The following is a 22,497-nucleotide window of genomic DNA, read 5'->3' as shown; positions in this document are numbered from 1 at the left end:
TAATAATGACCGTCTTCCTTTCTCGGAATTTGTTTCATGTGTCAAGTAAGAAACCAATTTCGGGGCATACTTTCATGGGACTGAGACCAAAAATAGGAAATTTACATTAGATGGATTTAATGCTGTTTTTTAAGCCGAATTAAGAGCCATATTTTATGCTTTGAAATGGTTAAAATAAAATCTGATTTATAGACAAGTTATTCGTATAGAATTATAGACAAGTTATACTCAAATATTATAATTATAGACAAGTTATACTCGAAGTATTATAGACAAGTTATACTCGAATGCTATGTCTGCTGTACAAGCGTCCTTTCAGTCCTTATAGAGATAATACTTTGACTGAACAGACTAAAAATGATTTAAAATACGTAAGCGATAATCACAGACTTTATTTGCATTGAATAAAGGCCCACGTGGGGTTTGCTGGAAGTGAAAGAGCGGACGCACTTACAAACGAAGCTGCCCTGAGTGATACAAATCATGACCTGGACGTATTATATTCTAAAAGAATAATTATTGCGTTAACAAGACAAAAAAATAATTGAACACTAGAAAGAACGCTGGGTATTATCCGAAGATAACAATGGTTACAAAAGAAGCTTAGATATTGATCAAAAGATAATAATATATAGTATTGAAGTTTATCACTTTATTACTGGCTACGGAAGACACCCGCCCATTTATTTATAGTTATTTTATTCCAAATTATTTCCGGCCCATTTATTCAGAACTTCAAGAAAATGAATACTGTAAAGTGTGTATATGATAAGTGCGATAACATCCACTTCATCGAGATCTGTCAAGCAACTAAGTTTTCCGCAGAATCATCAGATCAGTTCGACCTGGAAATCGATTTTAAAAATTACACAAAACTTAAGAGAGTGGCAGAGAAAAATTATTAGGGAAATAAATGGAAGAAAACTTGAATTATGAATTTTCGTGTGATTGTGATTGTGTGTGTTCCAACTATTTTCTGTATATATAGTTTTTTTGTAAAACATGTAACAAATTTGGTTTGAGTTTATTATTTTCGTTTTTCTTGTTAGGTCTTATGTTAGGTCTCTTTCTTGTTTTAGCTTGTAAATGTATTATGAAAGAATAAAGATGAGGAAAGATTTAAGAGACATGTTTTTCATAGTTACCTTTTTATATTTATCATAGTAAAGTACTGATAAAATATAAAATGTTTTTAAACATTCTAGAAATTTTTAGAATACGGGAAGACGGGAAGTATTTGTGGAATTAATCTGATGGATATTGTTGTCATGCCTTTAGCTTAGTCTTATAAGTGCTTTTTCACTTAATTTGCTGCGTACTTTTATGTCTGCAGGCTATTTTATAATTTTCTGGATGTACTGCAATTCCATGTTACTGCAATTGCTAATTTATAATTTTCTGGATGTACTGCAATTCCATGTTACTGCAATTGCTAATTTATAATTTTCTGGATGTACTGCAAGTGTACAATTAACCCTTTTAAAAGCTAAGCCACGAGTTCTAATAGCTAGTTTCTGAAACCTGTAGTATTCTACTGTATCTAGAAGCTTGTGTCAAAGCCATGCATACTAAAAGCTATCGCTAGTCTTAAATAAATCACAAAGTCTAAAATAAATAAAAAATAATTTTTTTGTTTAAGGCTTAAATAAACTGAAAAGCATGGCTTGTGCAACAGATGAACTTCTGCTTCTTACAGATAATTAACTTACATGAAGTAACGCTAAGTTTAAATGCAGATAATGTAGTCTGAAACTACAAAACCAAATAATATTCTTAAAGTTCAACTGTGCATAATTTGAAACGTCTGTTACCAAGACGCTAAAGTCGAAACACAACTTAGGTATCAATAGTGAGTACATTACAGCAAGACGCAGCTGCAGAAGCTCTAATCCAAACAGTCTGACCTTCAGCTTAAATACACAAAACAACTAATTTTTATTCCGGTGAGGACTAAGGAAAGGAGAAGTTATAATAAAGATTTAAATCATAATAATAGGTAAGTTAACACAAAATACCTTGCAAACGAATTGAATTGTTGCCTTACATAATATAAAATTATGGGACAAATTGTCGTAGAAGTTAAACAAAACTGAATTGCTTTCAAAGGTGGTCTGATATACAGTGGGTAAAAAAAGTATTGGCAATTGCCCATAATTTATCATATTTCCTAAGAAAGGAAATGATTGGCAATTTTAGCTAGACATAACGAACACAGGAGGTAATAAACACACAAATCTAATAAAACTTTCAATTTAATGTGTCTTTTACACAAAATATACAACAAAAACGTAAATTTGCATGCCAAAAAAAGTATTGGCAAAATTCTAACTTCTATGCAAATTTTGTTATGTTGAGGTCACGTGTTTAGACTGATAAGAAACCCTGTTAATATAAAGTCTGAAATGATACTTGAAAACTTTTAAAACGATATTTTGCTAATACTGTGATAAACTGACTTCAAAGTCCAGGGAGTTGGATGCTAATGTTAAAAATGATTATTCAGCTCAGAAATGAGGCTCTAACTGATCGTGCTATAGGATTGCAGCTGAACATAAGTTTATTTACTGTTAGAAGTGTTGTAAAATAGTTCAAAGAGACAAGATCGATGGAAAATAAGATTAAAAGTGGACGGCCTCGAATACTTTCTGCATGATCAAACGTAGCATTATCAAAGAGCCTAAGAAAAACCCTAAAATAAGTGCACCCCAGTTAGCTAAAGATGTTGCTAATACTTCGCATAAAACTTTAAGTGTACACACTATACGAAATGTTTGACGGGGAGGAAGTTATTATGGAAGAGCAGCTGGAAAGAAACCTTCCATTTCAGAAATAAACAGGAGAAAGAGATTAGATTTTGCAAAATCTGATGTTAATTTATCAGACGAATTTCGGAACACAGTTATTTTGTCTGACGAATCAAATTTTAAAATTTTCGAGAGTGGTGGACGACAATATGTGTGGAGAAAGCCTAACACCGAACTGGAAAACAACTGTGATACTTCTTTGGCAATATGAAGCGACTCCAATGATGGAACACAGCAATAACTTTTATTTAGCACTCAAAAAAATGGCGACATACAAACAAGAATAGAAAACATATTCTATCATTTAAAAATAAATTACATTCTTCGTGCGAGAGTCGCACGAGGCACTCGAGTCTGGTTTCAAATATTGCCATTCACAAATACCTTAATGTTCATCTATTTAAATTATTTAAACTACAAGATTTTAATATTATTTAAAGCTGTTACAACCTCTCCTCCAACGGAGAGACTTTTACGGAAGGGAAAAGTTCTGTAAATTTCGAAAGTTTATAAGCTCGGCTTGCTCGAATGCATAAAGAGAAAAGATAAATTCTCTCATAAGTTTCCAAATTTCAGGCCAAAATTTTTAAGTTTTAAACAAATATTTTTATACCACATTTAAGTAGAAAAAGATGCAAAATGATCAAATTAGTCTTCCTTTTTTCCTTGACGGCGCCCAGATTTTTTCCATGGTGGACCAGTTCCTCGGCTATAATTCACAGCAAAGCATTTCCTCAGTTCATCTGTGCCTTTTGGATAATATTCATTTGTCATTTGCTTTCGACAATTGTTTTCTTCGTCTATTAGTAGCGGCTTTGATATTAAATCAAAAGCCGAAAGATGATGATAACGCTGCATTGCAAAATGATTCTCAGTATTAATTTCTTCATCGTTTTTCAAATTTTCGTGAAAATCTTCCACGTTTAACTCCGGTGATTTAACTTCTTCAAAGATATCTCTGGATGCTTTATTTTCTTCTTTCACCGGTTCCAAGATCTTCTCTTCAGCTATTTTTCTTTTCCTTTGAACTCTAGTAGAGACGGCATTAACCTGGGGAGGATGATTATCAGGTTCCTTTCTTTGTTTATTCAACAGTGCAAAAGTTCGATTGCCTAATAAATACCTTCCTTTGTCGAGTTCATTTCTAATAATGGCAGCCTTAGTTATTACTCGCCCAAGATCGCAATTTAGTTCGATCTCAGCCGATGGTAAACAGGTTGGATTCAAATCTAATGGCTGTTGCACCCACACATATTCACCTGTCAGCATTTCCGGCGTGATGTATTTGCGACAAACTATATCAATACTAGCACCTGAATCCCTTAATATAGGAATTTTATGACCATTTACGTAACCCATACTAATATAAGGTAATAGAAATTTATCCTCTGGTTTTGCACTAATTCTGTTAAGATTAGCCGGAGATTCAGTACTATTCTCAAGTTTTGGACATTGGGGTCTTAAATGTTGATAGGACCCACACTGATAGCATTGTGGCGTTTTTCGTTTTTCATATTTATCATCTGGACGTGGACTTCTAGGTCTATGAAACCAGCTTTGCGAATTAAATCCTGATGACAATTTTTTTTCAGTTTTATTTTTATTATCTGAACTCAATTTACCTTGAGTTAGTGCATTGTATCTTTCTTTCTGCCGATCCACTACAGGCCTTTTTTGAAAGTTTCCGCAAACGTTTTCATAGGCATCAAGTTTTTCAGCTAATTTTTTAGATGAAATCATCTCTACCCATTCATCAATAAAATGATCTCGAATTTCAGGAGGAACTCGACGTTTAAGTTGGTCAAGCACCATCAAATCTAGCAACTGATCAAAAGTCTTAACTCCTAGACCAGTCACCCATTCTTTGCAATAATTTTCTATTTCATAATTGAAATCCACCCATGTGGATTCGGTACTTTTTTGATGTTTCATAAATTTCTGCCTAAACTTTTCCGGGCTTAGTTTAAACCGTCTTAACAATAAATTTTTCACGTGTTCATAGTCTTTAGCTTTATCGGAGGGTTCTCTAGCTATTAACTGGGTTACTTCGTAAGGAAGTAGTCCTAGTAAATGAGATACAAATTCTTCTTTATCAATTTTAGCTCATTCTGCTTGCCTTTCAAACAATAGCAAATATAGACTGATATCTCCTTTCTTGTCATCGAATTTCTGCATAAGGTGACGCAGCTCCGTTTTCGGCCGGTACTGTCCAGTATTTTGAGACTTTTTCTCTGCTTCAAGTCTTAATCTCTCTAATTCATACTGTTCGTTCCTTCTCCGCTCTTCTGCTTCTTCCTGTCTCCTACGTTCTTCTCTTTCCTCCCTCTCTTTCCGTTCTTCTATTATTGTGTCTAAGACTCCTTTGACGAAGACTTCATCATAATCTTTACTTTCAACAATTTTCTGTTTTAAATCAACTATTTTCAAATCTGCAGTCACATGAACTCCCAGTTCAGCTGCGAGATTTTGCAAATCTTCCTTACGAGCTCTTCCTAAGTAAGACATTGTTTCTATGTTTAAAATTAACGAACACTGTGTTCCTTATATTTCTTCAAAATAGCTCAAAAATGAAATATTTAAATTATATGAAGTTCATTCTCTCTACCACATTAATTGTGATTAAAATAAGAATAATAACATAGAGCAATATATATATATATATATCTACCGTATGGACAACTAAAATGAATGTTAAATATAATATCAAATACGGTAATAAAATAAGACAATTTATTATTAACAGGAAGTAATAATCTGGTATCACTAATATTGCGTTCAGTGATGAACTAATAAAATAAAGCAATTCTATATGAACAGGAAGTAATAATCTGGTATCACTAATACTATGTTCAGTGATGAACTAATAAAATAAAAATACGCACGATTATTCGATCTCGGTCGGTGCCTCCAAAATAATTAAGACTGTGATACTTCTTTGGCAATATGAAGCAACTCCAATGATGGAACACAGCAATAACTTTTATTTAGCACTCAAAAAAATGGCGACATACAAACAAGAATAGAAAACATATTCTATCATTTAAAAATAAATTACATTCTTCGTGCGAGAGTCGCACGAGGCACTCGAGTCTGGTTTCAAATATTGCCATTCACAAATACCTTAATGTTCATCTATTTAAATTATTTAAACTACAAGATTTTAATATTATTTAAAGCTGTTATACAACATTTAACACCGACTGTAAAACATGTTGGAGGGAGCGTCGTCGTTTGGGGCTGTATGGCAGCAAACGGAGTTGATAACCTGTACTTCGTTGATGGTATTATGACAGCACGTACATTGACATATTGCCCCATAACATGAAATTCAGTTCCCAAAATCTTGGCTTAGGAACATCATTTGTGTTTCAACAGAACAATGACCCTAAGGATACAGTGAACCTCACCTAGCAATAGCTAATCTATAACGCTCCTCGCCAGTGAAAGACACTGTCTCAATCCCCTGACATAAATTCAATTGAAAATTTATGGCACAAATTGGACCTAGAAGTCAGGAAACATAAAATTTCGTGTAACTATGAACTTAAGCATATACTCCTGCAAACATGGCACACAATTCCCAACAGGAGTTCGGTTTTTTCTAACAGGACCTTTTTAACAACGAGGACTTTGGTTTTCTCTATGAGAAATGGATTATAAGCTGTTATAAATGCAAAAGGTATGAATACAAAGTATTAAATTTTGTTCTCACATTTTACTGTATGATCTTGCCAATACTTTTTTGACATGCAAATTTACGCTTTTGTTGTATATTTTGTATAAAAGGCATATTAAAACGAAAGTTTCATTAGGATTTGTGTCTTTATTGTCTCCTGTGTTCATTATGTACAACTAAAATTGTCAGGGATTTCTTTTGTTAGCTAGATTGATCAAGTATAGGCAATTGTCAATACTTTTTTTACCCGCTGTAGGTCCCTTATATCTTCATACCCCCAACAAGTTTTCAGCAGCATAGCTGAAGCAAACAGAAAATCCTTTTACTCCTAAAGAAGACCGTATATCAAATCGACCTCAAAATTGATATGTTTAGTTATGATCTATACCAGTTTAAGCTTTTGCAATATATTTTTTCCCTCTAGATACATGTCTACAATTGATAATGGACACCTGTTTTTCTCCTCGTAATTAATAATTTTATACGCAGTCCGTCGTTAGTTCTTGAATTATGCACTATCTTGCCAAAAACTCCGAACAGCTCTCCTAAAGAAGTGGTGGCAGATGACGTAATTTGGTGAGCAACAGAAAGCTATAAAAGTGTTGGTAGTAGTTTGTCAAGTCATATTTATGCGTTTGTGAGACAGTTTGCTATTGTTTTGCATTAGTCAAAGGAGGTTATGACTTATAATAGTGGCAGTATAATGGGATGCTATTTTTGAGAGAAATCAGTTCGTGAAATTTCAAACATTCTAACAGAAGCCTTCTTAAATGACTGCATTTTGCCGACTGCAAAGTTTGGTGGTAGCAATGATGTGGGGTCGTTTTTCGTGACTTGGTCAGGGGTCCATCAGTTCCTGTGACTGGAAACATGAACAATGAGATATATATGGATATTATGGACAATGCTGCTGTCCCAATCCGATGGCAATATTTCGGAAAAGATCCATTTCTATTCCAGCAGAATAACTGCTCCATTCACACATCGAGAATTGCGCAGCCATGGTTTGACAAAATGATTGTTCAAAAACTGGACTATCATTCCCAGATCCACGATTTAAATTTCACAGAACACCTTTGGTACGAATTAGAACGCAGATTACATTACCAGCTAAATCTACCATCCTCCCTGCCAGCACTCACTGCAGTTGTGATGGGCGACTGGAAGTCAATTCCTACGGCCACCAAACAAAAACTGGAGGAAATGTCACCCCAGATGATTGCAGGATCTCATCGATGCAAAAGGGGGACAAACATCACATTAATTTATGTCTCAGGATTCTACGAGTTCGTACCACTGGGTGCCCCGATACTTTTAGACAGATAGTGTTGTAGAGACATTAGGTATTTTTGGAAAAGCAGGAGAGCTGAAAAATGAGCAACCGCCTTCGCCGGGAATCGAACCAGGGACCTCTGGAATACCGGCCCAGCGTGCAGAACCACTACACCATGAAGGCACGCTAGGAGGCGGGAGAAATACCTTATGTACTCCTCCTTTTAAAGGGCGACTGGGGTTTTTAGGGACCCACTCGCCAAATCATGGGTGTGAAGAATCCTCATCCAACACCCTTTTAGTTCGGGCGCCACTGTGGAGACATTAGGTATTTTTGGAAAAGCCGGAGAGATGAAAAATGAACAACCGCCTTCGCCAGGAATCGAACTCTGCAATACCTAAGAGAGGAGAATATCTTTAGTGAAGGAATGCGGAATACATTTTCATTGGTAAGTTCCAAAATGTGATCAACTGAACTAATTTAGAAAGATAAAGACCCTAGTAAATAATGCATTAATTACACATACAAATTAATCAAAATGGCGGGGGAATTTAAATATAAAGCCTTAATCCCTCCACGTCGCGAAAAATTACCACTTTTTAAATGTGTTAAATTATAGTTAAAAGTAAATTAGTTTAAATAACTAAATTGATCCGAAGTATTAATACCGCGTTTCCTTAAGAGATTGCTAAGGCTTTCCCTGAAATTCTGTTTGCTATTGTTTTGCAATATGATATTAAAATATTTGATGAATTACAGGAAGATAAATTTATGTAATATTTCTCATTTAACAAAGCGTGGTAAAATTCAAAATTTCGTTCAAACTGTTACAAGTAGCCAAGAGCTTAAAATTTGCATTTTATTAATTTTTCCTATTTCACAAAAGTTTTAATATTGTACAATTTTGTATCACAATTAGACTTTACTTCAATTTAAAAAGAAACCTGAACTATTAATACCTTCATTTAGGTACCAAATTATAAACTGGTAGAAAAAGCACAAAACATGATCTCTATAAACTTTTAATGCGTTGTTACAAAATAACAGAAATAAATTTAGAATATACTGAAAAAATAGAATTGCAACTACCTCTAGCTCTATTTTATACACGATGGGACTGCGAGGAATTACGGTTTCCTGGTGTTCCGAAGGAGCTCTATTATGGGTATATGCAGTTGCCGAAAGGTATAAAGATGCTACTGAGATTAGAGCTAAGAATATATTCATCCTGCAGAACCTAAAATCAGAAAAATAAGAAATTTTCCTTTAAAATATTGTGAATGTCAAGTACAGTGTTGACTTGAAAACAAAAATCCTTGCAATATAAGATCTTCCTAGTTTAGGATACATTTTACGGAGTAAACATATAGAGGAGTATCTTCTTTTATCTTGAAAATTTTAAAAGGGTGATGCTGATGATGCTTTGGTGTTTTAACTGGCATTCAGAAAGATAATTCGTTCTTGCTCTTCCCAGTATCCTCAGTATCCCGACTGGGCCTGACATATGATGAAGTCCGAAGATGAGAGTTCTCGATACGAGGTAGAATTTAAGATTCTGTTTGCTATAGTTGCTTTGCCCTTTGCTTCGATATTTGGAAAGCAACGCATGATAAAGGGTCTGGGGACGTGATAAGTAGTATAGTATATATTGTTACTAACTTTCAGGCATACTGGTGACTAATATAGAGGATGCAAGCCTAAATTAAAATCTCTCAATTTGACGTATATCGTGGTTAGCTAGATTGACGCAGTTTATAATGCGATAATAACAGTGGAATTTATTTGTATGTATACAATGCAATTATTTTACATTGTATGCTAAATATACTCTCTCTTCTCAATTTCCAGTTGCATTTACTAAAATTATTTGCAAAACCTATCAGATTTTGAACAAAAACATATAAAAAAAATCTGACGTGAACACCACATGACTTCCTTAATTAATTATTAATTAAGGTAATATAAATATATTGCATTTAAATACATTTCCTCCAATTTCATTACAGATATATTTATCAATCAAACAAATCAATTCTCTGTTAGCAGTAAGGCAAAAATACATAAAAATCAAAAAATCTGAACTAAAAACTGTAAAATAAAGAAAAAGATAAAATACCAAATGCAGTTAAAAAAGCTTAAAAAACATTTTTACGATTAAAGCTAGAGTTTCTACGCAAAAACAAGCCATTCGGCCAGCGGGCATGAAGACAAAATTTGCAGTGCACAAAATTTAAAATTTCAGTGCTAGGGGGAAAAAAGACACTGAAGTCCAATTGACTTAATTTACTCTTTTACTAGGAGTTTCAAATTTAAACAAATAGCCACCTCATTAGGCTTAGAACCACTTAAATTTTTAAACTGTTGATAATTCTGGGCAGATTAAATACAGGCATAAAACTTTTAACCGGAGCATAAGAGCAATATAAATCTATCCCTTTTAAATCGAAAAATGCACAATTCACCAACTTATGAGAATAAAAACTGAGCTCATCCAGCCGGGTAAAAGAGTGGGAATATATATATATATATATAAATATATATATATATATATATATATATATATATATATATATATAGGGGAATACTCTTATTAAAATTCTTATGATTCAAATTAAATTAAGAAAGCTGATCAAGTAAAAGAATTGCAATTTGAAATTTAAATAAATTTTTAAATTAAATTATTTATAATATTACTTAAAATTTATGAATTGGAGTATTGGAATTTATTTAGACTTCAAATTATAATTCTTTTACTTTATTTGCTTTCTTAATTTAATTTCAGTTATAAGAGTTTTAATAAGAGTATTCCCCTTTAATTACAATTATGTTTAATTAAATCATTACAGCCTAGACCCAGGATTTTTAATAATCCTTACTTACAATTGATTAATTGTTAATATTTACATATATATATATATATATATATATATATATATATATATAGGAAATGTATTTAAATGCAATCCACCAAACGTATATATATACGTTTGGTGGGACCGAATGCAACGAAAGAAGGAAGTACAGAACTAGATGTTATAACAGTGCCATATATATAAAATTTTAATGTTCTACGACAACTCGTTTTTGAGTTATGCGAGATACATATTATACGATTGTACGTAGTGTGTTGACTGTAGATGTCACTCAAAAACATCATTCAGATGAATTCGAGAGCAGTCAAAATGAATATTTTTTTTAAAATATGATACCCGAAATATTTAGAGATTAAAATAATTCCTTTACTTCATACAAGTAACACAAAAATTACGTTAAACGTGTTTAAACTTAAAGCTACTGAAAGTAAACAATGTAAAAAACTTTTTTCGCTATCGATAAATCAAACTGCAAAATCAAATTCGATTCAAAACGTCATAACATTACAGTTAAACCAAATTCTAGGAAAGGATAAAATTTAAAAAAAAAAATCCTCTTCCTTTTATGTATTTCAGCATTAATAGTGCTTTCGTAATAATTAGATAAGCCGTTCAAACGTTTCGTGGAAATTCTAGTACAGATAACTTCAAGAAATAAAAAAAAGATTTTGTTTAACACTTTTAGATAGTACGGTATTTTTATTAAAACTGTATAAGTTTTCTATTAAAACTTTTATGTACGAAAGGCTCTTATTCTGACTTATTATTTTACTTATTTTATTGATTATTTTACTTTCAGAATTAAATAATGCCTATACGAATTCTGCAGTTTTGTGTGGTTAAATTTGTGATTTTATACATTATCACCTCATGAGCTCTTTTAATACACTCTAAAATTCCTTTGACAGTGTTTGCGACTATTTAAATTAGAATCATTTTCACCAAACAGCATCATACTACACTCATGTCTATAAATTAAGGATAATTCGGAGTCACGCAGAAATCGAACTCTAAAATAAATATATCACCTGTAGAATCACTACACACATCTTCAAGAATCATATGCAAATTTCAGGAAGTAACCAGATGACATTGATGGTACGTCACAATGACGAGAGTGTAAGAGAGTGATATATAAGGAATACAGGCAAAGAAGTAAAATTATTCGCAGGCACTTTATAAGCATTTCAGTGCAATAACCGAATGCTTATGACACAAAGGACGCATTTGGATGATTTTTTACCTGGTAGAATTATTGGCCGTCTGGAAGGTGGGCGTACCCAACTGGAAGTATCAGACGAACTTGGAATTGCCCAGAGTGTCATCTCCAGGCTTTGACAACGATTCCAAGATGATGGTGAGTAGACGTTACAGCACAGGTCGCCCCAGAGTTACAACGCCGAATGAGGACCGGTATTTGGCAGTTACTGCCAAAAGAAACAGGCGAAGCACAGCCTCAGACCTATCTTGTCAGCTCTCTTAAGCCACTGGTACGACAATTTCAAGGCAAACCGTGTACAGATGCTTAGGGCAGATTGGTCTATACGCTTGTAGACCTGTCAGATGCGTTCCACTTACTGCAACTCACTGTCGCCTGCGGTTAGCCTGGAGTAGAGAGCATGCATTGTGGACACCGCAACAGTGGGCTTGTGTGATGTTTTCCGACGAGTCCAGGTTTAGCTTACAGTGTGATTCTCGCTGGACTTTCATATGGAGAGCTCCAGGTACCCGTTACCACCAAGAAAACATCATTGAACGACACCGTTAGGGTGGTGCAGGAGTGCTCGTTTAGGGTGGAATTATTCTGGGTTCCAGAACTGACATGTTCAAATTGGAATCATGACAAGCCAAATCTATCGAGACGTCATTCTGGAACAACATGTACGTTTGTTTCGGGGCGCCATGGACGCATAATTTTTGTTTATGAATGACAACGCCCTCCTCACCGTGCAAACATGGTAAGCGAATGCCTTTAATCGGAGGATATCAGGAGGCCAGCATTCTCACGGACTTGAATCCAGTAGAGCACGTGTGGGACATGCTTGTCCGACGAGTTGCAGCTCGTCATCCTCCTCCTACATGTCTACCGAAACTTCGGAGAGGCATTGCTTTTTGAGTGTAATATACCCCAAGATCAGATCGATAATTTGATACTCAGCATTCCTAGGCGTTGTACGGACTGTATTGCATCGTCTGGGAGACATACAATGTATTAACAATCATACCAACCATGTAATAAGAGCTGTGGAACACTAATTTGTTAACATAGACAAATTTAAAAAATTATAAAATAACTACAAAGGTAAACAGAAAACCTAATGTTTAAATTTATTTTCCTACCACGGACGCTATAAATGTTTTCTACGTAGAGCCATTTCAAACATTGAAAATAAAATATTGCTTAAAATTTTCGAATTAAAATTATTTCATGATCCCTGATTAAATATCCTTGAGAGCATGCACTTCGATTCATCTGTGCATGTAGCTTAAAATATTTTCAAGCGCGCTTAAATTTATAATAAAGATAATTATAATAAAGAACTTAATTTAAAGAACTTAAATTAAAGATAATTATAATTCTGGAATTTATCCGAATTTATTAATTATTATTATAATAATTAAGACAAAATCTAAAGAATAAATTAAGACAAAATAATAATAAATTAAGACAAAATTATTATAATAATAAATAATAATATAAATAAGACAAAATCTATTGAATTAATAAGAATTAATTAAGACATAAATAAAGAATAAATTAAGACAAAATCTTTGCAGATACTCTGTCTTCACGCATATTGCAGAGCGAACATCTCAGAGCTGCAGAAAATAGAGAGCAAGAAATAATTGCATTATTTATTTTTATAGACATTAAGAAGTAAGAAAGTGAAGTTAATAAAAATTAAAGGAGACCAATTTTATATTTTGTTAAATTATTTTTATTTGGCATAAAATAACTAATGAATGCGGAAGGGGTTAAAGAACAACAGGCAGCAAAATATCATAGTTTTACTTACATTAGGGAGACTTTTAAGTATTTTACGACAGAACAGCACAACAGCTTCTGGATCCTTTTCCTGATTTTGAGACTTTTGGATTCTTTTCCTAAACTTTGCTCCGGGTTTATACAAAGATGACGTAATATATCCAATATCTTTGAAACTTTCGCGAATAGAAAAATGTTACGAAATTTAATAACAGGCGACTTTAGTGGCCTATCGCTGAGCGCCAAGTTTTGGCAATAGTAGGAAGAGTCCAGCTGTTAGACAGGTGCTCATTTCTGTACATTATTACGTAGCAGCTAAACGACAAATAAACGGACATTTCACGCATGCATTTACAAATACAATGAAACCTCTAATGACGAACTTAATTCGTTCCAGAAGGTCATTAATCGATCGAAATGTTAATAAACTGAAGCAATTTTCTTCACAGTAATTAATAACAATGTAATTATGTATTATAATAATAATTAATTAATTAATGCAAAATGAAATAAATTAAATCCTGGACCACTAATGATTGCTTATTTCAACTTTACTGCAAATCTTTATGCGCAATATTCATGGATATTGTTTTCAAATACCCATGAACATGATTCAGTATTAAAGAAGAAAAACATAATATTGCTCCGAATATTGTATATAAGTAAATAATTTTAGTGAAATTATATGTAAAATAGTATCTTTTGTATAATGTAACATGGAAATCTGAAAAGGCGAAGCGTTGAGGTAAAAATAAGAATACAGGAGCAAGTCTTTAGCATTGAGTAAAAGGCTATCCAGCTAAATTAGCAAGACATCGCCAATTTATTGCCAAGCTGGCGACGGTTTTGGCGACTAATTTTTGACCCGGTCCCTGTATAAATGTACTTGGTATTGTAATGATCTTGTGTGCAACTGCAACAGTTTTCGGCACTCATATGCCTTCCAGAAATTTCAAGAAGTGGAAGGTACTGGAGATTTTTTGGCAGTCGGGAGGAAAATAACATACCAGACGGAGCATCAGTTTCTGAGGAACATTTTTACCCAGTTTGCTGGCGCTGCCTTTCACTGCAAATTAAGTTTTGCTTATCCTCATGATGGACGTGGCGAAAACTTCAACCACGTTTGGCATGAAGGTTTAATATCCAAATTTATTGACTTTAAACGGGAGTTCACCCTGATCTTCTCTTTCATTAACAACAGGATTTTTAAGGTCTCAGTTGGTGATGCTTACTCTAGCACAAGAATAATGCAAATAATGCAAATGGGAGTGCCTTAAGGCTCGGTTATGTCAGAAAAATGAACATCGCCATTCTTTCCTGACTTCAGAAAATGTTAAATGGAATTTTATTCCTCCAGCCACGCCACATTTTGGAGGAATTCGGGAATCTTCTATAAAATCTATGAAGTATTATCTTCAGAGATCAATGGGAGCAGCGATCTTGACTAATCCCGAATTCACAACCTTGGTAACTCAGGTTGAATGAATTCTAGGCCTTTGTCTCCGCAATCTGATGATCCAAATGACATTAGTGTTATCACACCTGAATACTCCTCATTGGTACATGTCTCCCTTCGTTGCCCGAAGCAAATTTAGAAGAATCGAAAAATATTGTTGATCGATGGAAATCGAGACAACTAATTTTCCAAAACTTTTGGAGAAAATGGAGTCGAGAATATCAGTCTGAGTTACAACATCGAAATAAGTGGAAGAAATCTCACAAAAACATGTCTGTCAACGGCTTGGTACTGATTAAGGATGAAAACATACCACCTCTTCAATGAAAACTGGGTAGAATAATTCGTGTATATCCAGGATTGGATAACAAATTTCGAGTTGTGGATATTAGAACTGCCAATGGAGAAATTAAAAGACCTATTGTTAAACTCTGTCCTTTGCCTGTCAAACACTATGAATTTTGCAGGTAAAGAGTGTCGAAATAACTCAGAAATTAAGGAATCGAGGTCAAAGAAGATTCTCTGGAAACAATCTTTGAATAAGACATAATACTGTCATTGTTCACCTTGCCACAATTAATCACAAAAACAGAAACTTCTGATGGGATTCACAAATCGGAGTCAGTAAACACACTAATGAAGTAATTTCTGAAACTCTATACAGATTTAAGACTCTATACAGAAAAGCACTAGACACTGGTCGCCATTGATCTCGTCACATTTAATCATAGAATCTGAAACTACAGATAGAATCTACGAATCAGATTCAGGCAACACCCTCCGGAAATAATCTCTTCATAATTTTGCACGCATACTTCCCCATGTAAAACAGCCTCTTAAAATCAATGCCTTTTTAAATAACAGTGGATTGTGGTATTATCGTTAATAACTAATGCTAGCACCTATATCTCTAAAGCTCAGTAATTATTTTTCTTGTAAAAGATTTTTTGTGACAACAGCGACGTATCGCGGTAGAAAGGGGCTGACTATGTTTAGAAATCCAAACAGAGAGTACAAACGCACTATCATGTATTAGCATTTTATTTAAGAGATCTGTTATTTTTAAGTTCTAATAAGAGTTTATTGTAAGTTGATTCGTTGAAAGATAATCCTTTTTGGAACACCTGACTTTTCACGACTGTATGATAACTTATGAGTAAATTACGTTTGCTTTATTTCGTTTTGTTTATAATGAATGCGATTATAGCGAAACGTACTCAGTTTAAGGGGTCATATATTAAAGCGTTAAATGATTATGAAACAGCTGAAAGTAATTTATCATAGGACTGCGACCGTCCAGTCTATTTGGTAGATAGGTAGGTTACGGAGGACTGGAACGCCTGGTGTCTAACAGAGGTAAACAGGCATGTGTTCCACGCTTTCCTCTAACTACAGCAAAAGCTCCTTGGAACCCTACGAGGTTCTACCAGGAGATTATTGAGCTTGTCAAAGGGAAGTGCATGCCTTACAAGGGCATTAGTAGGATTGTATTACAGATTGAAAAGGCAAGCTGTGGTGTTACAGATGGTAGGTAGTTAAACTAAAAATACAATAAGACGTACACATAAAAACACATAAATACACATAAGAAAATAATACACAAAACGCAAAGCGCATAAACAGAGAACACATAAAACAGGTACATACACATAGTCACTTAAGGCACGAAAAGAGAAATGGAGTACATGAAGGAGCCCAAAGTTAGTGTTGGGCAGTTCTGTTGTATATAAATATAGATATATCTTGAATGATGAATGATGAGTTTGTGAATACTCATATGTGCAAAAGAGTGTAGTTAGATTGCGTAAGGTATTGATTATTTTCGCGTCACTAAGAACATATATAAAAATCACTGATTAAAATGTAAGGATCTTAAGTTTTACTAACGTTTATTTTATTTTAAATCTTTACTATCACTTCTTATTTTCTACTTCCGGCCAGAATTATAAGCGTTAACTTATTTATGCAAAATTTGTCTGGCGAACGCCAAGTACTTAAGTTGTGGCTTTTTGCCAAGCGAGAGAGAGGAAGGAATTAGTCGAAGCAGGCCGCTTACCTTAGAAGTTTTACTCAGTTGCTGGTTGCCTTCCAGGCCAGAGGTTTAATCCTCTTGATAATTTTAAACGTATTGTAGTGTTAACAGTTCTCTGTACTACATACGGCTTCCTGTTAATATAAGGCCAATCTTCCACGTTTATTATTTCAAAGTTAAGTTAGCGTTTAGTTCTATTTTTATATTCTTACGTTTAGACCACAAGTAGTGGGTCTTTGTATTCCGAAGTACGGAAATTATTGTAAAGAGAGAAAAATAAAGGGTTTTGTATACCCTTCTTGTGTATCTTGTCTACTTCCCACAGTTATTGAACATAGCTTTAGTAAGCTCTCTGTTCCGAGTCAGGTCCTTGCATGTTCCCAAAGAAAGTAAGACGGAACATTGAACCTGATAGTGGCGCCCAACGAAGAAGAATAACCATGGCCGAGTTTCAAGAAGAACCTGTGCTGCCTGTAGAAGCGGCTCAGAATCCAGAAATGCCAGCTGCCACCCTGGAAGGATTTGGTTACATCGTCCAGACCATGCGCGCTTCGATGAAACCAGAAGCAACGTTTAATGGAAACTCACCGGTAACCAGTTTTTTGGAAAAATTGGATGACCACTTCATGCTCTACCCCGTGCACGAATTTCAAAAGTTACCTTAGCTACCAGCGCTTTGAGGTGCCAAGCGCTTAACTGGTTCAAATGTATAGGCAGAAGTCTCTTGGGTCAAGCAGGAAGTCCCACCTATACTTACGAAAATTTCAAGACTGCCCTACTAAAAGCCTTCCCTGTTGTAAGGGATCGTGCGAAATTAGAAACGGAAATTTTCAGTATATATCAGCAAAGAATCGAAAATCTCTCAAGCTTTATTTTAAGAAAAATTCACGTCTTCAAACTCTTGTATGGAAACCGTCCGGATCCTGAGATAATTCAAGTGATTTTGCCGAGGTTACTGCCCCAAGTGCAAGACTTTATTGAATTAAGAAATCCGACTACACTGGAAAAGTTATTTGAGCTAGCAATCCAGTTTGAAAGTAGAAGAACGGCGGACATTGAAAGAAGACGCCAATATCAACAGCGAAACCAATTTGGTGCGCCAAGACTACAGCAAACTCAAGCACACGGCTACGGAAGCAAAGCGAATCAGTGGGCAAGGAAACCCGAGCATTCAAAAACAGCCGGCGAACGTCGACAGTTCAATAGCAATCCAGAAAAAAGTCTCAAGGCCAGTGGAAAAAGAAGGAAAGCACGGAAATGAAAAATAATTTAAACTAAAACGGATTTCTGCTGACGGGAGGGTGCGGAAATCCGAAGGCCACGAAAACCCCTCTTCCTTCAAGTTAAATACAGTAATGGTGAAAAATTTGACTCTTCTGAAGATTGAAGTCTTGGTAAATAATATCCCAGCCACCGCACTCCTGGATACAGGCGCGTAGTGTTCCTGTGTGGCAGAAGATTTTTCGGAAATACCGCATATATAATTCGGATAATACGACAGTGTTAGCGGCGCAAGGAGAAAGATGTAAGTGTATAGGTAAATTACCGCTGTATGTCCGTATCAAGGACGAACAAGTAAAGGTTATGTTTTTCATAGTAATGAATCTGCAAGCACATATTATCTTAGGAATAGATTTTCTTTCAGAGGCACAAGCAACGCTACATTTTAATGAAGCGCTAGATTTTAACGAGGCATCACACATCTGACTAAGGAGATGCCATGTACTTGGGAATTATTAGTATTGCCACTTTAAACTGATGGGCATAGGAGCTTAAACACACAGTTGTTGTGAATATCAAATATAATAAAATCCATTGGACTAGTCTTAGAGCTTATCAACAGTACACCAGAGCGTGGAGACCGAAGTCTACTGACCGCGTCATTTTAGCACAGTTGGCAAAGGTCTGTCGCTAGTGCCGCGATGGTATTAATGATGCTGGAGATTGAATTAACCGCTCCTTTATGCGTTATAAGGAACTAGTGATAGGCGTTCCAATTATTTATAGATAACGGAAGATAGTGTGCAGCCGTCAAAGGACATTAAAATACGTAATGGTCTGGTAACCCATCTGATCCGCAGACACAGATATCGGTATCTGAGATGCCATGGCGATTGTAATAACTTGAAAACGGGCCGTGACCCGGGATGAAGTAGGTGAGTGGTGCTACGGCAAAGAGTCGGTCGGTAGAAACTTTCGGGATGTGGGTGAAAGTCCTTCTCCCTGAAGGCCGGAGAACTCATGACTTTATACATAGAGTGACGAGAGATCGGGTAATCTCCGCACGCTACCTCACGAGCTTCATAACGGGTCATGGACCTTTCCCGTCTTATTTCAAAGACAGAGGCATATCTACCACCAATATCTGTGTCTGCGGCAATGAAAGGTCCCCCGATCATTATCTTGTGGAATGCCCTTTAACACAGAAATGGCACATTAGCTTCGGTGGATCTCAGGTCCCGTTCAAGCGCTTTCTAATAAAACAACCGGCACATACAAATAAAATTAAATGGATAATGGATAAGCTCGAAGCGCTTGGACAAGAGCTGTGTCAAGCAGAATGTTGTCTAAGAAGCTCCAAGTAGTGCAGTTATGTGCAGCAAAATATTCGCTTAATAAGTCTATATTTATATGCCTGGTACCACTACATATGTACTGCTTGACGTCCTGTTTTTGTCTTTTTGTACTAATTCACAAAAAGTCATGTTTCTGTATGCAATGTTGTGTAGGCCATGTATACTATGACAATATGCTATGCTATGTTCAATCACATTAGTCTATGCTATGGTATTCCCACCTGCTGTACAGGTCATGTTATGCTGTTTATATATATATATATATATTTGTTTATTATAAAAATGTTTTGTCAATATATATGCCTCTAAGCTATGTTCATATGCAAGGCTATGTTCTGTATGCCGTGCTGGCTATATGACGCTGTGTATTTTATGTCGTAAATCTGTGATGTCAATATGTTATGTCGCATTACTATGTATATTATGTCTATGAGGTGCTGGTATGTCGCTACGCTATACCCATCTTTCATGTAGTTAAGTTACGTTGTGTATTTAATGCTGTAAATATGTAATCCTTATTCTATGCTATGTCACATGATGGTGCAATGTTAATGCTGTGTCATGTTATGTCTACGCTAAGCTATGATATGTCATCATGCAATGTCCACCTGTCGCAAAGGTCATGCCACACTGCGAATTTTATGTTGTAAATATGTAACCACAATATGTTATGTCGCTGTCATATCCTTCTTCTTGGGCGTGTAGGTTCTGGATATGTATTTAATTTCTACCGTAGACGTATCGTAATGTGGGCATTGCATAAACCAGCCATTTTAACGGCACGAAACTTTATTAACACACAAACAAAATAATAAGAACAAACGATTAACACACAAGTATAACTGCTTATTTTGTATCCACGCTGACATACAGCACGTTACCTTCGTTACTGCGCTAACTACTCTTCTCTAGTAAGTCACATGAGAGAGAGCCGTTGCAGGCCGTTCGGCTAAACTGCGCATGCGTGGTCATCACGTCATGACACCTCCCCCCGATTGCGTCTTTCAATGACCTGTCAAATCCACACATATAAACATTTCTTGAAACCAAATAAAATAACAATCATGAAATTTTCGAACTTAATTAACCAATTCTTACCATTTTAAATTAAAATTACTTCAACATAAATTCAGTAATCCTATTCATTTAAAAGATGTAACATTCAGTTAACTTTTCAAACTTAAATCCTTCACATAATCATAATCATATAAGCAGTTATCATATAAGCAGTTATCGTATAAAACGAGACAATACAAATCAATTAAAATTAAACATAATACTTTAGCAAACCCTGGCTAGATCTTTAAACATATTACATAACGTTAGAAAAAAATTAGCATTTTAGCTAAAAAAAAATCAAACTTAACAGTCAAAATGTCTTATACTTTGTACAGTTCCGCGCCTCCAACCTGCAAGCTACCAAGTGGTGACAGCTGAAACTGGAAAACTGGAGTCCTGCGAAGGGTTTAAGTCCCTTTTTATTCAACTTTAGAAATTACAAATGCGTGCTCTTGACGCTCACAAACTACGCCGACCCGGCGGTTAAAATAAAAAATAAGAACCTGAAAAAAAATAATAACAAGAGACTAACTATGAGGCTCTCTAAACGTAACTAACCTCACAACGTTTTACAATACCGCTGCTAATTCAGCAAACTTTGAATATCACGTTGAACGATTAACAATTGGCCGAGACAAGCACACAGGCCGAAACGCATGGTTCTTCAATTTCTGGCTAACTACCTCCGCGCTCGTGAAGTAAGAACAGCACATCTCGAACTCGTTTCCTTTCTATTTAACTCAGAATACTTCCGCTGATAATTTGAATCCTTGCGCGTTCTAGAAAAATTTACATACTCTGGCATTGGCAGTTCCAGGGGAAAGTAAGGCTTGACAGGAAAGATAGTTTAAACTTAAAATAAATGTTAGTTAAAATAAACATAAACCCTACATTTGCCGCTGCCAGAATTTGGAAAACTTGGAAGCAGGTCCTACAAACGACCTGTTGTAAAGTTTCTACAATTCTGAACTAATTGTTAAGATCCTCGTTTACACAAAAAAATCTTATGTATCAAAAGGTATACTAAATTTCTGTAGATACTTATTTAAATCTCTCTTCTTACAGCAACTTTTCCTGGACTTCAGCAATCAATCTTGTTCTTTTCCTTCCAGCATCTGGAAGGAATAAGTATCAGTATCTTTCTAAATACATTATAATTTACACTTTCTTGACACCGAATACATTTTTGTTTTTAAACGATTTATTTTCCTTAGTTACTGCTTACTTCATATTCATTCAAGTATTCAAACATTAATTTAGCTTTACCCTGGCTCTCCACCATGTGTGGTGTCAAACGGGAATATTCGTGTTTCAGTATTACAACGCTTCCCCTAACCACCATGATTTGTTAGAATTCAACGACCAAACAGACACACCTTACTCGACATTCTACAACTCGATGAGCTACTTTAACATTCTTAAAATTCAAGTGTAGGTGGAGAACCCTACAAAACACATTCATTCTACTTCCCCCTCATTCATCTTTAGACATGCAGGCTTTCGCTCTAAAGCATGATTTTATCTACAGTTTAATACTTAAATTTTGAATTCATTGCTTTTGAGCATTCACTTTTAGCATCTAAAATTTTATGCTTCTAGACTAAATTCTACTTTTACATAACTTTCAAGTATTTACTTATATTTACAAAATTCTAATACATATGATTTTTACAATTTACCATAAAATGAATAAGAGAAAAATAAATTTTTACCTTACTCATTCTTCGCCAAGCTGGCGGCACTGAAACTAAAATTCTTATTA

The 22,497-nt window shown here is 34.9% G+C and overlaps 1 protein-coding gene across 1 annotated transcript in view; it reads right to left on the bottom strand.

The window, feature by feature from the left end:
• Window positions 1-13,764, bottom strand: part of LOC118203506 (uncharacterized) — a 33,964-nt gene extending 20,200 nt beyond the window's left edge. Inside the window, exons 1-2 of the mRNA XM_035375792.2 lie at window positions 13,644-13,764; window positions 8,843-8,990 (exon numbers count right to left, since the gene is read on the bottom strand). Coding sequence (XP_035231683.1) covers window positions 8,843-8,990; window positions 13,644-13,645 — 150 coding nt within the window. The 5' untranslated portion in view covers window positions 13,646-13,764. The remainder of the gene's footprint in view (window positions 1-8,842; window positions 8,991-13,643) is intronic.
• Window positions 13,765-22,497: the final 8,733 nt, after the last annotated feature.

The sequence above is a fragment of the Stegodyphus dumicola genome, chromosome 10, assembly GCF_044657685.1.
Source record: "Stegodyphus dumicola isolate Sdum_Otavi_A_Nest chromosome 10, ASM4465768v1".
Classification (NCBI taxonomy): Eukaryota; Metazoa; Arthropoda; class Arachnida; order Araneae; family Eresidae; genus Stegodyphus; species Stegodyphus dumicola.
This window is presented reverse-complemented; position numbering and strand designations above follow the sequence as displayed.